At 37.6% G+C, this 15,422-nt stretch overlaps 1 protein-coding gene across 1 annotated transcript in view; it reads right to left on the bottom strand.

Annotated features, from left to right (window-relative positions):
• OTOGL (otogelin like) overlaps positions 1-15,422 on the bottom strand; it is a 102,244-nt gene that overhangs the window by 71,969 nt on the left and 14,853 nt on the right. Inside the window, exons 10-21 of the mRNA XM_075742845.1 lie at positions 14,916-15,022; positions 12,544-12,650; positions 11,717-11,842; positions 10,890-10,998; positions 10,591-10,637; positions 9,133-9,278; positions 7,469-7,592; positions 5,619-5,796; positions 4,525-4,649; positions 2,542-2,751; positions 1,576-1,741; positions 408-482 (exon numbers count right to left, since the gene is read on the bottom strand). Of these exons, the coding sequence (XP_075598960.1) occupies positions 408-482; positions 1,576-1,741; positions 2,542-2,751; positions 4,525-4,649; positions 5,619-5,796; positions 7,469-7,592; positions 9,133-9,278; positions 10,591-10,637; positions 10,890-10,998; positions 11,717-11,842; positions 12,544-12,650; positions 14,916-15,022 (1,520 nt within the window). The remainder of the gene's footprint in view (positions 1-407; positions 483-1,575; positions 1,742-2,541; positions 2,752-4,524; positions 4,650-5,618; positions 5,797-7,468; positions 7,593-9,132; positions 9,279-10,590; positions 10,638-10,889; positions 10,999-11,716; positions 11,843-12,543; positions 12,651-14,915; positions 15,023-15,422) is intronic.

Here is a 15,422-nt window from a genome sequence, read left to right as displayed (position 1 = left end):
GGTCAGGATTCCATCATGAATTAATAATACAAAACGACACAAATATAGCTCTCTGCAGGCCTTTGTTTGAAAGACTTTCCAAAACAGAATCATATTGTTTATTCTTCTGAAACCAGCCTCATATTTCTATCATAATGCCCCCAGATCTAAGAACAGGACTGCAACCTCTATGCGTGTGTTTTGAGATACTCTTTAGTCCCTGGCTTACAGAATTTTCCAGGTATCCTATTGCTAAAATAAGCAGGTATGTAATCCAATTTATATTAGGCTCCCTTTTACTAAGCATGTAACAAAAATAAAATCTTGATACAATAGACCTTCATTCTATGTGAAAAAATTCTCAAGGCTCTTGAGTAGCATCCAAACTGTGATACATGAAAGATAAAACTCTTGGCATTCAAACCTACCAGGAGCCTGTTGGTGTAGGGAGGATTTCTCCAGGCTGGAGGGCTTTGCCCTTGTAATGACAACGACAGGCAGATCTGTTAAAAGAATATTTGTGCATGTAGATACAAAAGCAAGATGAAATGGGATTTAAGGGCAATCCATTTATCGAGCTATTACGATAAGCAGTCCTTATAATTCATTAACTCAATCTTTATATTTACAATATACTTCTAAAGGCAAAAACTAAAAGATGACACTCTGACTGTATTGCAGGCTGTGGCAAAACTCCTACTGTCTTCAACAAAGCCAGGATGTTCCTCAATCTCCTTATTATTCATTTGCTGTTTCTGTGCATTAGTCTTATACAAAGGAGCTTTTATTCCTAGTTATGGAACATGTAGTTCCCTTTCAAAATGCTTTCAAAATCATGGGACAGAGGAACTATCCATTAACTATGTCTGCGATAAGACCCAGATGGGACAGAAGTAGCAACAGAATTCCCTAGAAACCATGCAAAAATATGGGAATGCCAAGTTACCTCACACTCTTTACTAGTTTGAAACAATTTTTATCCCTACAGTATGAACTTTACTGATCTTTCCAAAATGTATGTCACTACGAACAGCAATAATTCTGTATAATCTTGAAATTCATGCAAATAGTCATTCCATTTTTTAATTCAGTACCTGAACTCAGTAACTCCCCATGGTAGTAAGCTGTAAAATTTTGGTACACAATGTACAAAAGCCATTTCCTTTCATTGATCATTTTCTTTCATTTAACTGTAGGGGTTTGCATTGTGAGACAGAATAAAGATGCTCCTAGCCACTCTCTCCATACTATCCCTGACTTTATGGACTGCTACTAGATTTTTTTCTCATTTTTTTCTTAAGTGTTAAAAACAAGGTTTTCATGTGAAAATGCTTTCCCATGAATTAAAAAAAGTTTCATCACCCTTCTCTAAAGCAGTGTGACATATCTACTCTGAAGTGCAGTAGATGGCCGTACACACAGTAGCAGATGAGGCGCCACTATTGATTAGTACAAAAGAATATTAAGTCTTCACATATTGCTTGCTATCCTGTTTAGGCAGTCTACACTTGAGGGAAACAGCAGGAAAACTACTTTAAATCTTGCTGGGAAGAGGGAAATGTGCCTGCGCGTATATTCTATTTTCTTATGACTTACATTGATACACAAAAGTTGACCGACTCTTCAAAATATTTCCCATCAGGACAATTACATCCTTCTGCACAGTCATCACCACAGATATTTGCCATAGAAAGTGAAGCACAGGAGTGTTTACAAAAAGAAGAGCACTGATGATAAAGCATACCACTGTGACACATCACAGCTGGAGGAGAGAGAGGGAGAGAGAAGGGAGAACAACATCCTCTTAAAATGTGAAAAATAGAAAACAAAGCAGTATATCATGGCAGTGAAAAACATCAAGGCAAAAGGTCTCTTGCTGCACTGGGGTGAGTTAAAAGGCATGAGAAAAATATGCTATTATTTTACCAAGTTCTTAAGTTAGAAATGTTTAGATTCAGGTGGGCTTATGTTAGACAATTCTGTGGCTGGAATTTTATATTTTTTAAGCAGTAGGGGTCTATTCTTCATATATGTTAAGTGTATGTGTGTGTGTGTGTGGTGGGTGTGTCTATCTAGTAATTCAGGCTTCCAAGAGAGGAAGAATGGTCCATTTGAGGTTGAGGCATTACCCTACAGTTTAGAAATGCCTTGTTTTAAATCGTTGCTATATCCTACTTGGCACGTCACTGCTCACCCTACGCTGCCCACCCTGGGGAGTCCCTGCCACCCTGGCTTGCCTTCCCTTAGGGAACAGCCCTGCTCCTGCCACTCCCTGACTACTTTACCCTAATAGGGGCTTCCATATGACTTAGGGTTCAGAGTCAGAAATTTAAATTCTCTCTGTAGCCAACAGAAAGGGACAGACACGGTCTGTGAGGCAGCTCAGGGTCCTCAACTCAGATGTCTAACATAAAGGCTATTAGCATTCTCCCCTGAGTATGTCATTAAACAATTCTAGTTTCCAGCAAAAAAAAGGTCAATCTCTGTATTCTGTGGAGCAAATGATATTTGTAGAATTTTACACGTTTCTGAAAGATACTCTGTTCTACAAACGTTACTCACCACAGTAAGAAATATGAGCTCTGAAATCAACGACAACCCCGTGCTTGCCACAGATGTAAGCGTAGTGTGCCAAAGCATTACACAAACAGCTGCTTCCACATTTGCACGCGTCAAAGCGGCATAGCTGGTAGTATAATCCTGGACTGATGTAGGCATGGCAGGGAGCAAAAACTTCTTGATTGATGATATCACAGTGAGATGCATACCCAGCTAAGAGAAGGTGACATCGTTTTAGCCAGATCCATTTTAATATAAGTTAGTCAAATGAATAGCACAGAATATTAAAACCAAATATAGCCAGTTGTGCAATAAAACCTTGCATACAATGTCTTTCTGCAAAGTTCTACAGTTTAAAACTGTAAGCAATTCCCTCAACAATAAACTCCATTTAAGATAACTATATAAAAACAGTTATGCCTTCCTCTAGTTGTGCAGGAAACTTAAATGGCAAAATATTATATTTCAAAACGGAAGAGTCCTCGAAAGCTTGGAATATGTTTTTTCCTACCTTATGTTTCATTTAGCTTTGAAATCAGCAATGGTCATATATTTCTTGGCATGTGGATTCAGGAAGCATTGCAAACTGGAGCTTGAAGTCATGCAAGTCCCAAGCTGGCCGTATACCTTCTAGTGTCAACAGACCCTCCTCCTACCACTGAAGTGTACTACCACCACAAGAGATGGAATATCTCAGGAACAACATCGCATAGATCATATTTAAGCCAATTTTGCTGCTGAAAGAGTGTCCCTACCCTTCATCCTCCCTGTTCATTCCCACGTACACACACTGACACAAGGATTTCTAGAGTCTCTCAGTAAATTAGATTCAAGGAGTGAACTTGACTTGGTTAAAAAGTAACCTGACAAAATAAGTAAATAAACAAAAAAATAATTTCTTTCATAAGATTAAGATCATCACAGACCCGGAAAAATGCTTGTGCTGGCTCAGCACAGGTGGTAGCATGGGCCAGGAACACTTACTCAGGGACTGTTTTTCCAGTGATGATTACAGGATCACAGGAAAATTCAGGCTGGAAGGGACCTCAGAAGGTCAGGTAGTACACTCTCCTGTTCTAAGCAGCTTACATTTATGTCAAACTCCACCTTCACTGAGGAAGCACAGAACTGCAGATGAGGCATGAGGTATCTTGGGGAGAGTTAACTTGGCAGAGATGTACTGCTTCAGAAGACAGCCAATGCTGAAGGCACAACAAGTCTTAGAATGCCTCAGATTCTTAAAGGTTTATGGTTATTCTAGGCTTGCTCCCACAGGCTCTAAATATGGCCAAATCCCATATCCTTAGTGAGGCCTTATGTCTGAAACATTACAAACATTGTCAGAATTGGCAACTACTGTCTGCCCATTGTCTTCATTGATTGAAAAGAACAGCAACATGGAGACAGTGAAAGTTCAACACAAAACATAGGTACATCAGCCAACCAAAACTAAATCTTTACTCAGGAATTTGAACAAATTCATGGATCTTAGGTTGTTTGCATCAGTTTGTGTCAGAGAGCATAGATGGAGGATAAGGAAACTTTTAATGCTACAAGCATGAAGAAGCCAGAGACAGGACTTTTGATCTGAACACCTTCTCAGCATAACACTATCTCCTGTGCTTTCTTTGTCAATCTAAGAATGTGCATCACATCATTCTTCTTGACTGGCATATTTACAGGACTACAGACAATGTTCTGCCTAGCACTCTACATGTATACTAGACAGCAGAATTTAGGACTCGTGGCCAGTAAACCCAGCATTATATGATCACCTGGCTTGTATTTATGAAGGACTTTTAGTTCATTTTACATGCTAAATGTATGGAAAGAATGGTCTTTGCCAAAAAAGAAAAAGGAAAGAAAGAGTGCACATCTAAAACTGAAGTTGAAATACCTGTATGTGCAACTCATTCACAGAGAAAACAAAAAATGTCCCATAATAATAAGATACAGTTAATTCCAGAATCCCATGTGAAAACATACCATTTTGCTGATTAACGTTGCAGGGATCAACCACAGGAATATTGATAGGCACAGAACAAGCTGAAGAAACCTTCCATGCATTGGCATGAAGTTGTGGGGTCCCTTCTATCATCCCTACTGGAGAACTGAAAAGGAAAAGATCAACACTGCAAGCGTCCTGCTGACCTTATGGACTACATGGGTGAGGACGCAATTACATTAAAAAACCTGAGAGTATAGTCACATTGAACATTCAACATGTCAAAAAAAATTCCATCTGTGAGGTATAAAAGAAGAGAGGGCATGTGAAGTTTTTTCTTCAACATTTTACTCATGCAAAATTATTCTTACACTCAAAGTCTGCCCTCACTTACGCTTAATTCAAGCACTCTGAAATCAGTTGGAGGAGGCATTAATGAGAGGAGAATTTGGCCTTTATTCAAGTACATGCATTCAGTGAAATGTCAAAAATTTGACCTGTTAGCTAATTTCAGTGTTCTAGAGAGGGGCTGTTTGCATTTTGATGCTGTTTTTCACCAAGTATTTCAAAAGCATTTATTATTGCCAGAAAAGTTTTGTGATATTATCGCTTGAGGAACTTCACAGAAAATTAAGTAAAAGATTAAGAAAAGTGTGCCCTTCTAATTAAACTATTCCTGTGGTTCAGAATTACATGTTGTTCCATTAAAATTTGATGTGGGGGAAAAAAATCAAGTCATCAAAAATCAAAAATCAAGTGTTAAGCAGGTGAGGATGATACTAGTATTATCATCCATTCTTTTTGTCAGTGCTTTTACTCTGAGGTATTTATTCTGATGATAAAGGAGCAGCAGGGAGTAAAAATAAGTACATTCAAGCAATATCATCATCCAATAACTTCTATAAATAATATGGTAGTTTTCCAGAATTACTTAGCTAAACATCTTCGAATGACTTAGCTAAATTTATAGGTTTCATATTTTAAAAAATGACTAACATTTTAATTAAGAGATTTTATATTGATTAGTTTAATAAAGTATGAGTATGTTAATAAAATGAAATAATCAGATGATTACATTCAACAAAACTTTTCACTTGTTATTAAACACAGTGTAAATGTACAATATGCAACTTACAGAAAATCATCTCTTAAATTCCCATTGTATGTTCCACATAGTCCTAATGTTCTTCTCTTCCAGCCAACATCAACTTGAACATAGATCCTCTCTCCATCTTTAGCAAACAGTATCTTCAAACCAAAACTAGTTTTCAGTTGAACAAAGAAAGAAGATATATTCTGAATTTCAATAGCCCCTGCACATAGCAAAAGAAAAAGAAAAACAGTGTCACTGAAATCCAACTTCCAGGTTCTATTAGTTACCCCTTAAACAAAAGAGATTTTGAAAACTCAGAAATAAAATGAGAAACTATGCATAACCTCACCTGCAGCCAAATAACCTCATGCATTCTCCATGTGAACTTATGAGACTACATATCTTTTTCATTAGCAACACAAATCAGGAATTGCAACTACTGTTGACAGTAAAAAATCTCTCGCCTTTCTGTACCTGTGAGTTATCCAGAAACCACTCTCACATTCCTTTTTTTTTTTTTTTTTTAGAAGAAAGCATGCCTCTGGCAATGAGAAGACAAGACAAGAAACCACTTGTTTCTCAGTCTCCAGGGATGTTATAAAATTAATTAACAGATGTCTGTAAAGTGTATTGTGATCTTTAGATAGAAGGTTGTCTCTTACTACTATTGATATGACATCAGTATAGTTCCTTCCTTAGACTGTATGTGAACTAAGGCCCTATCAAATTCCCAGCTTTCCTTCCCAGCAAATCCATTATGCAAGGAAATGGAAATTTCACAGTCACAGCATTCATTTGCTACACATTGTTGGGCTACTTGCAGCTGCAGGCTTAAAGCAGATCTACCTTCACAAGCAGCCTCTGTGCACGCACACACGCATACACTTAGGTTCATAAACTGAGAAGAGGCAGACAAAATGCTTATGTGAGCTTAAAGATGTCCTTAGTGGATAAGACTTACTAGATACACCCAATTATCAAGAAGGTGACACCAAAATATTTGTCATAGATTATATTTGTCACAGACTATGGAAAGAGACAAGAAAGTGAATAGGGACTGATTCAAAAGACATAAAATGAAATTATCAATTAAATTATGAAGCAGAGCTGACAACATAAAGTATAACTGAGCTATGAAAGTCATTGCCATAGGAAGCTGTGAATGTCAAAAGCAGAACTGTGACTGGACAAATTCAATGAAGAAAAGACATAGCCGCAACCAGCAGCACAGAACTCCCTAAACTCTGTTTTGCCAGAGACTGGGAAAGGAAAGAGGAACTCCCATTTTACTCTTTCAGAAAGAGACTAAAAATCCAGTAAGAATTTACTACTGATCACTGTAAGATAAGAAATTTAGAAATATCATTTCCGCCTTCAGTGCTTCATTTTATAATATCCTTTTAAGGTTGATTTATTTTACTATCTTTCCCAAAAAGGTGAAGTAACCTGCCTGAAATCACAACATAAGTCAGCACTGAAAGCAACATAGATCACATAGAGCACATGCATTCTATTCCATGCCATTTATTCCAAAAAGCTTTAGTCAAGCTACACCTTAACCTTAGCACCAAGATGATTTCCAATCTCTCTTCACCTCCCTTCTTTTTCTTACCTCCTCCCCCCTAAACACAAACAAAATGAATGGAGTTTCTAGGTACTCTGCAAGATAAGAAATTAAAAGAAATGAGGACATAATGAAAGATTCTGCTTCACAGGATAATGAGTACATTTCTATAACCATTACTAAGGTTATAAGAAGTAAGTTATTGTACATTTCATAAGCCATTTTTGAAGAAATTCCTTTTTCATAGACAGATATTATTAAAAAGCTTTGGAGCATATAAAAGAAAGAATGTAAACCCTGGTAAAATTCTACTCCATGTACTTCTTACCATTAAGGTTAAAAACTTGGTTAGGGCCAGTTTGGACTTGACCATATCTCGTGAGAGTTACTTGTTTGCTCACATCATCTTCAAGAACTAGTGTTATAGACTCAATGCAGGCATGGTCAAAGTTCTAAGAGGAAACAAGTTTCACCATCAGAAACCAACAAAGACATTACTATTACCATGGAAAGCAAAAACAAACAAGGGAAAAAAACAGTTGTATAGAATGGAAATACCAGAACTGTCATCAATTAAATCAGTTGTAAACTATCACTCAAAGCATTTAAACAGAGCACATGAAATTGTATGTAGAACATAATAATACATTGCATATGCATTTAAGAGCAAGGAGAATGTATTTTAGTTATTGTGGCAGTCTAGTAGTGAGTGGACAGAGTCCTCAAATACTGATGCTGGGTTCATACTTGCATGGCCATCCTGTGTACTCCTCATTACTGGGTTAACCAGTGTTCGAGCAAGAGTATATATCAAGCTGGTGCAACCAGAGCCCAAATACAGCAATGCAGGAGAAAGAAACTATTACACACATGAAGGCGCTTCTCATCTTGAAACATAGTCATGATCTCTGACTGCAGACCAAAAGGATATAATTTCTCCAGAACTATACAACCAGAATTTATAAATATCTGACTATCAAAAAATGGTGACTTATAAACTAACTCACACCCATCATTTTAGAGTGCTATCCAGGCAGAATTTATGAACCTAAGTACAAGACAAAAGGTGACACATAACCGGGTTAAACCTAGCATCTTATGCTCCCCGGGGCCCCTGTTTTCACCCAGAAACTTTCCAAGGTGCCTAGAGTTGTGCTAAGGGTCATTTCCTTGTCTCTCAGTGGCTACCTAACCAACCATTTCATGCTTGAAGCCACCTGAAATGCAGAAACAGGACTCTCACCACCTATGTAGGAGTAGGAGGTGCTTACAAAAAAAGCAGAGGCACCAGCTCATAGTTTAGCTTTTGAAGGAACATGAGAGGCAGTCCCATAGTAGGGCAGCTTCGGTGCATCACTCCCTGCTGATGAGTTTAGGCATCCCAGCCCTCAGCACACAGGCAGCTGTGAGTCATAATCTCTGAACCCCTTCTTCTGAGAACCTAGGGGACTAATAACATCATTAAATCCAGTCTCACAGATAAGTACTTTTTATAAGTACTTCTATTCTTAAAGACTGTTATTGGATACCTGCCAAAACACTTTCAACCAAATATGTGTGGTGGCTAGTCTCTTCAACAGGTTTCTAAAAGGCATTGTTCCAACAAATTAAATATGCTATAACATATCAAATAAAAATCTAAAGCTCAAAAAAAAAAAATCTCTTGCCTAACTAGCAGTGTATTAAACCTGTTCAGTGCTGCCAACAAGAGCTTTTCTAAAGCCTAATACATCTGTTTGTACCATAACCAAAGATGTATATAGTTGTTTAATGTGCATAAATTAATAACTCTTTGGACTTTTTCCCTCTAAAGATGCAATTGATTTTACAAAGGGCAATATAGCATGTAGCAATACAACGGCTTACAAAAAAGCTGTAATTTATATTGTTTGTTAAACATAACCCAGTAGCTTACAGTAGAACCTTTTACAAGATTGCCTGAAATATGGATGGCCATGTTTGTTGTGAATGCTCTACAAAAATGTGACTTACCTGTCCACAAGGTGCTTTCTGTAAAGTGATTGTGAATTTGTTTTTCCCAGTGCCTTTTACCAAAATGTACTGGCAAATCCCGAGAAAGGTAAAATGACGTCCATCAAATGTTGTGAAATGAGAGCTACCTGTGATGGAGCACTCAGCTTGAGAGAAAAAGGATAAACAAGAATGTTCACTTGCATAAAAATGTATCATTATTCTGTAAATGATGGAAGAGAGATCGATAAGAAACTTTCTCCTTATTTCTAAGCACATAATTCAGACTAACTTTAATCTATCTAGCTATTACGGCATTTTGAAATAAAATGTTATATACACCTATTTCCATCAGATACTCTAAAATACAAAAGTTATATCTTTATTACAACTCTGAAGTTTCCTTGAATCTTCATCCTCATCATCTTTTGGCATGACTGAGTATGAAAGAGGACAAACTTCTTTCTCCTTCCTTCTAGGTACTGTGGCACTGCTTGTTACCACAGGTATGGAGAGGCTGCAGGTGTCTGTCCTTAGGGCACATCTATATTGTTTTTCAGTTTAGATTAGGAGTGCACTGTTGAAGCTAGTCTCCAACGCATCCCCACTTACTGCACTTTCATTCACACCATGGGGCAGTGTCAGAGCACATGAATGAACTAGATTCATTTTGGCTGCAACTACTGCAGGAGGTGCTCTGTGGGAGCACATCTAACCTGCTCCTACTACTAACAGGCGTTCAGTCCCTAGGACCTGACTAGAATAGTCATAATTAACCCCCCCACATGCACACAACACACACAAGACATAGGGAGTGGTTCTCAGTGTGAACTGTTTTACACTACAGATCCACTCTGCCAAGCCTTGCTTTGTAACTGTTAAGCCTTGTTTATTACCTCATTCCGAGGGGGCTCCTTAATTTGTTAAAATTTCTCTCTTTCACAAGTTTCATAATATAATCTTGTCTAAGACAAAGAACTATCAAGGGAGTTTTTCTACCCAACTCGTGTTCCTCTGAGTAACTCATTACAGAGACATGTAATCTTTAAAGACAAGAATCATTATCCAAACATGAAGTGCTGTTACAAGGGAGAAAATACAGCACACTGAGTATCAGAATAATGTTTTTCTTATTATTTGCATTACAATTGCACCTTATACTTGTGCTTGGTACTGCACAGGTGGTAGAAATAAGCTGCCTGCTCCAAAGAACACAAAGTGTAAACAAGAGATAGAAGACAAGAGGTGGATGTAACACATGGAGTTAGGGAAGCAAATCAGAAAAGGTAAGATAAGTATGGTCAGGCAGTTAACAGCTTCACCCCAGGTGGCCCACTGCTACTCTCAACATCCATCTGCTTAATTTTGCTTCTTAAATTAGTATCCCAAGCCCTTGGATGTTATTTGGTTCTGTTCTCTTCTGAAGAGTTTATCCCTTACATTCACTGAGGAGGGAAAAGAGTAATGAAATACAGATACCTGGGCAATCATGATCAGTGCAGTTCCAAATGCCACCGATACAAATACTAAAAAGAAAAATCACAAAACACAAAAGTTCAATGTTCTGATCTTTAGCAAAAAGAACAGCTTTGAGCTAATTAATGTCTTGCATTCACCCTTTCCATAGAATAGCCTGTGTATTTTAGTGATACACAGGACCCAGACTGTAAAACATAGATACTAACTATTCCTTAAAATGTAAGTGTGACTATGATGTTAAACTAACTATTGGCAGCAGTCAGAGAGAGAGGAAACACAGACCTGAGGCGTTCACATACCAGTTGCTGCATTCTTGTTCAATTTTTGAGCCTACAGGGAAGGCAGTTCCATGATAAATACAAGGACAGTTTGATACAGAGATACAAGTTCCATTTTCCATAATGAGACCTATTGGGAGGGAAGTTAATAAACAAGATAAAAAAACAAATTAACAAACTCCGAATCACTGCTCTTCCCCCATCTGACTCAAACATTCAAATCTGCCAGAAGGTGATCTCACCAGTCTTAACCGGGGACAAGCAAAAAGAGTCACCCAGGGAGTGCAGAGAGCTCAGACTGACCAACAGTGAAGCTCTCTCAAAGCAGTTGTCACCCTGAATAGCTGCTTTATGAAAAATGTCTGCCTTAAGCATGTAAAACTGTACAGACTCAAAAATGAGAAGATTCTGAGATGACATAATCTTTACTCCTTCTAGAACAGGGCTGGTCATAGTCCAATCCCTAATTTCTACTGAGTACAGGTCTCAGGAAGTTTGTTTTCTTGTACAGAGCATAAGATGCATTCTGTTTAAAAAAACCCAACCTCAATAGATTTTCGAATAATTCAGATAAAGTGGATTAGATCTATGCAATATCTTATTGTAGTAAGCATTAGTGATGGCTCCAGATTTTAATGGATATTTCATTCTGAGCCACTTTTTTACTCTAGAGAAATCTTTAGAACACAATAAAAGGAAGAATCACAGTGAGAATAAAAACAGCTAGAGCAGAATTTATAATATTCATATTTTCAGGCTTTAACTTTAAGCACAGTCTAGACAACTTTATTATGACGTTGGTTATTAGCTTTACACATATATTTCCACGTAAAATTGACAGTACTTACCATCTGGACAGTAACAGCCATCTAAGCAGTGTAGGTTGCTGCCAAGACAATCTTTTTCAAATGTGCAGGTTGGTGGACAACAACTGATACAGTCACGATGTACAAAGCTGTCTTCACACTTGTCAGCTAGAAAAAATACATGGTACATTGAATGTTAGTGTAATTTCTTTTCCCATACTGGAGAACCCCCCTCTCTCAAATAAACAGTTGTGCAGCGCTTCTGATGTAGGTAATTATTCAGATCAGGTACAATGGATTGTTTGGAGAAGTGTTAACTGATGAACTGTGGTGAATCTCTCATCAGTAAGTAAGTCTTTCTTTACCAAATTCTTACATCACCCCTCCAAAAGAAGTTACAGTTTCTGTGACAGGAGAACTTGTGCTCATATCTCAGCTAGTTCAAAGTCTTGTGCATGAGACTGAACTGCAATGGATGGGTGGTGGTGATAACTAGAAGAAGCTGGATTAACTGTATTAATTCTGTTATAGGGCCACTAGAGACTGAAAGGTCATATGGGAAGAGGGACAACATCAGATCTCCACAGATGTTTGTTCTTTTTCCTAGAACATGATAAGCACATGTGACGTTTCAAGCCATTTGTGAAACATGAATTTTGTATGGATCTAGATCAGATCACAATGGAATTAAAATATTCCTATAGCAAGTCATTGACTTCATTGTTCACCAGCAATAGTGAAGCTGGCTGATTACTTCAGTATCAGGTTTGAGTCCTATAGTGACAACTGTTGTCAAGATGGAATTATTTGAAATAAATACATGGGTATCTCAAAGGTCACATAGTAGGCTTTATATTAAAGAGTCTTACTACAGGCAGGAAAGTCATCCCTCCAGTCCCGCACTGGGGACCCAGCATGAGAGCATGCTCTAGTATACTCTGTCACCGCCCTGCAGTATGTTTCATCATCATCCACTCTGAAATGATAAAACAAGAGAGTAATCAAGGAACTCAAATCCCATCTTCAAATCTCTGCCATGGAACACTGCACAGGATACTCCACACATAGCTGACACCAATCAGTCATAACAGCACACAGTGAAAACTATGAAAAGCAACAAGCTATACTGAATATACTGTTGTGTTTTTATCATTTGATCTCACAAAATGTTATTTCATTTTAATATTACCACAATGAACAAAACCACTAATTTATTACAAAAAAAGATAAATGCTACTTATGGTGAAAGAGAAACATGACCTTGTCTTGAAGACATTGGACAACTCAACAGTCTGAAGATCCACGTCTCAGGCCCTCTCCCTCCTGCATGACGTGGAAACTCTGACCTACACTGATAAAGGACATTCTGGTCCAAGTAACAAGTTCAAGTTTCCAATTGCTTGTCAGTCCTTGAACTTAGGTGAGAAGAACACTGTTGGTGGACTCCTGACCTTGTGCTGAAGTGCTCGGTGCCAGAAGCATTATCCACTGAATACTGCAGACAGGCTCAGGGATTTACACCACAACCTTGGGCAAAAACATTATCTCTGCCTTAGTCTATGCAGAAGAAGCTGTACAATGAACTTTTGCCAGATTCAAGTAAGGAGACATTCATCAGTCTTTAGGTAAGATCAAATTTTTTTCAGATGTGACATAAGGCAAGATACCACCAACCTTTTGTTACTGTGAAAGTCCAACAACTCCCATCACTTACTGTGGAGGATTTGATGCCAAAATGAACTATTCAAATCAACATTTCTATTATGAGCATGACTGTGACAGATGAGCTGAGTTTGTCTTTCAGCACACAAGATCATGCTTCCAAAATTAATGGTCTTAAGCATATATTATACTGTGTTTGTATTCTGCTTTCAACACATCTGTTATCAAATCAAACACCACTATACTCTTTGTTACAGTGATCAGAGTGTCTCCAGCTCTCCTTATCTAATCCAATTAAATGGGTCTTAATGGAAAGAATACTTGGCATATACTATGGCCCCACAAAAAAACTTCATAAACTGACACTAAGCCACAAGAAGAGAGGTCTCTTTTATAAACAAAATAAGCCTAAATTAATGAGGTTCTGAGACATAGAAACTTCCTTCAAGGTTTTTAACATTCACACAATTTACATCAACACACATATGCATGTTGACAAAAATCAAATCTGCCTTACCACCATGACACTGATTCAATATCACATTTGGAAATTTGTTTTTCATTATTCTTCTTTTGCTACGAAAAAGTCACAATAAACTCCTGAGTTACAACGAGACCATACAGAAGCAACTCATCTCTTCTCTGAGTGAAATCAATGTACAGATCATAACCTTCAGGAAGCACACTTTGGAGATTTGCTTACAAATTCTTCCATCTTGACTTTGTGGTAAAGCAGAAAATTAAAAATTCATCAAAAATTAACTAACAATTTGTAATGGGTTATACTGAGTGATTCTTACTTTTAGTCTTGTGATCATTTCTATATATTTTTGATTAAATTCATGATAATCTGAGAAGGCCATAATAGTATCTGGTAAAAAATCCTGCTATTTATGACAATTACTACTTAATTTAAAAACCTTACTAAAAAGGAAATGGTACATTACTCAGTCATCTATTCAGTTATACTCTGGAGCACGAGTTTAACTTGAATGACAAGAACTAAACAGGAGTCTGGAGAGCTAAGGGGAAAATACCAGGTTGTATATAATGCCAGCAGCTGAGGGGATGTAGCTCCCACCAAAGCCAATGAGAGTTGAATTTCTTTTGACAACTCTGAACTTACATAAATAAAACAATTTTGAAAAATTCTACTAATTTGAACTGTAGTGGTTGCTCATAAAACCAGTCCAACTGTGTCAGACAAATGGTCAGCTCCTTCAGTATCATTGATATTTCCCCCTAATATCAGTTCCATATATTTTTGATTCAGGACCTCCAGATAAAGGTTTCAGGGATTTTGTGATTAGCAGCTCCTCTTTTGTCTGTATTGATTCTCGATGGATTTCTCTTTTATGTATTTGTCTAGTATTTCCTTGAATCCATGTAAAGCTTTAGCAATCAACATATCCCTTGGCAGGCTGTTTCTGTGCCCTTTGTTTCCGCACTAAATCATTCACTGAGAAACCTCATCTCTTTGCTTTGAACTTGGTTCCTCCTGACTTCACTCAGTGCTGCTTAGTTCTGGTCTCATTCATTTCATGCACTAAAAATAAATATACAAGAATTCCAGTCTTACCTGCAAAGATCATTCATACAGCTAGAAATATAGGAATATGGATCTATGCTTTCATGACAGCTGAGAAAAGGAAACTGTAGGAATATTTGGCACTTGAAGAATATGTCCTGTGCATTAAGGAGAATCAGTAAATGACAGTTAGTAAATACTTTCTTAATAAGCATAATTCTTTTTTGTTTTGCTTCCCTAATCTAGGGTCCTTTATATCCCCACTGAAATTTGAGAATCTCACAGTCTCAATTTATTATTATGTCTCCTTTAATATTCTTCCTAAAATTTGTCCTCCCTGCCTAGGCTGGCTTGATTGCATGCTGCTCCTAAACCAGCTGGGATGAAAGAGTGTGAAATGACCAAAAAAAAGGGCACATTTTGTGTCAATACAGGAGCTGAGCATGTTACTTCTGCAGTATTTCACAATTTCCAAAATAATGAGGTGTAAGATGCCAGGACTGGAAACTGAACCCAAGTTTAATGCAGCAGTGAAGAGCTCTGCCAGCAGACCTGTGC

Source organism: Balearica regulorum, chromosome 1, assembly GCF_011004875.1.
Source record: "Balearica regulorum gibbericeps isolate bBalReg1 chromosome 1, bBalReg1.pri, whole genome shotgun sequence".
Classification (NCBI taxonomy): domain Eukaryota; kingdom Metazoa; phylum Chordata; class Aves; order Gruiformes; family Gruidae; genus Balearica; species Balearica regulorum.
This window is presented reverse-complemented; position numbering and strand designations above follow the sequence as displayed.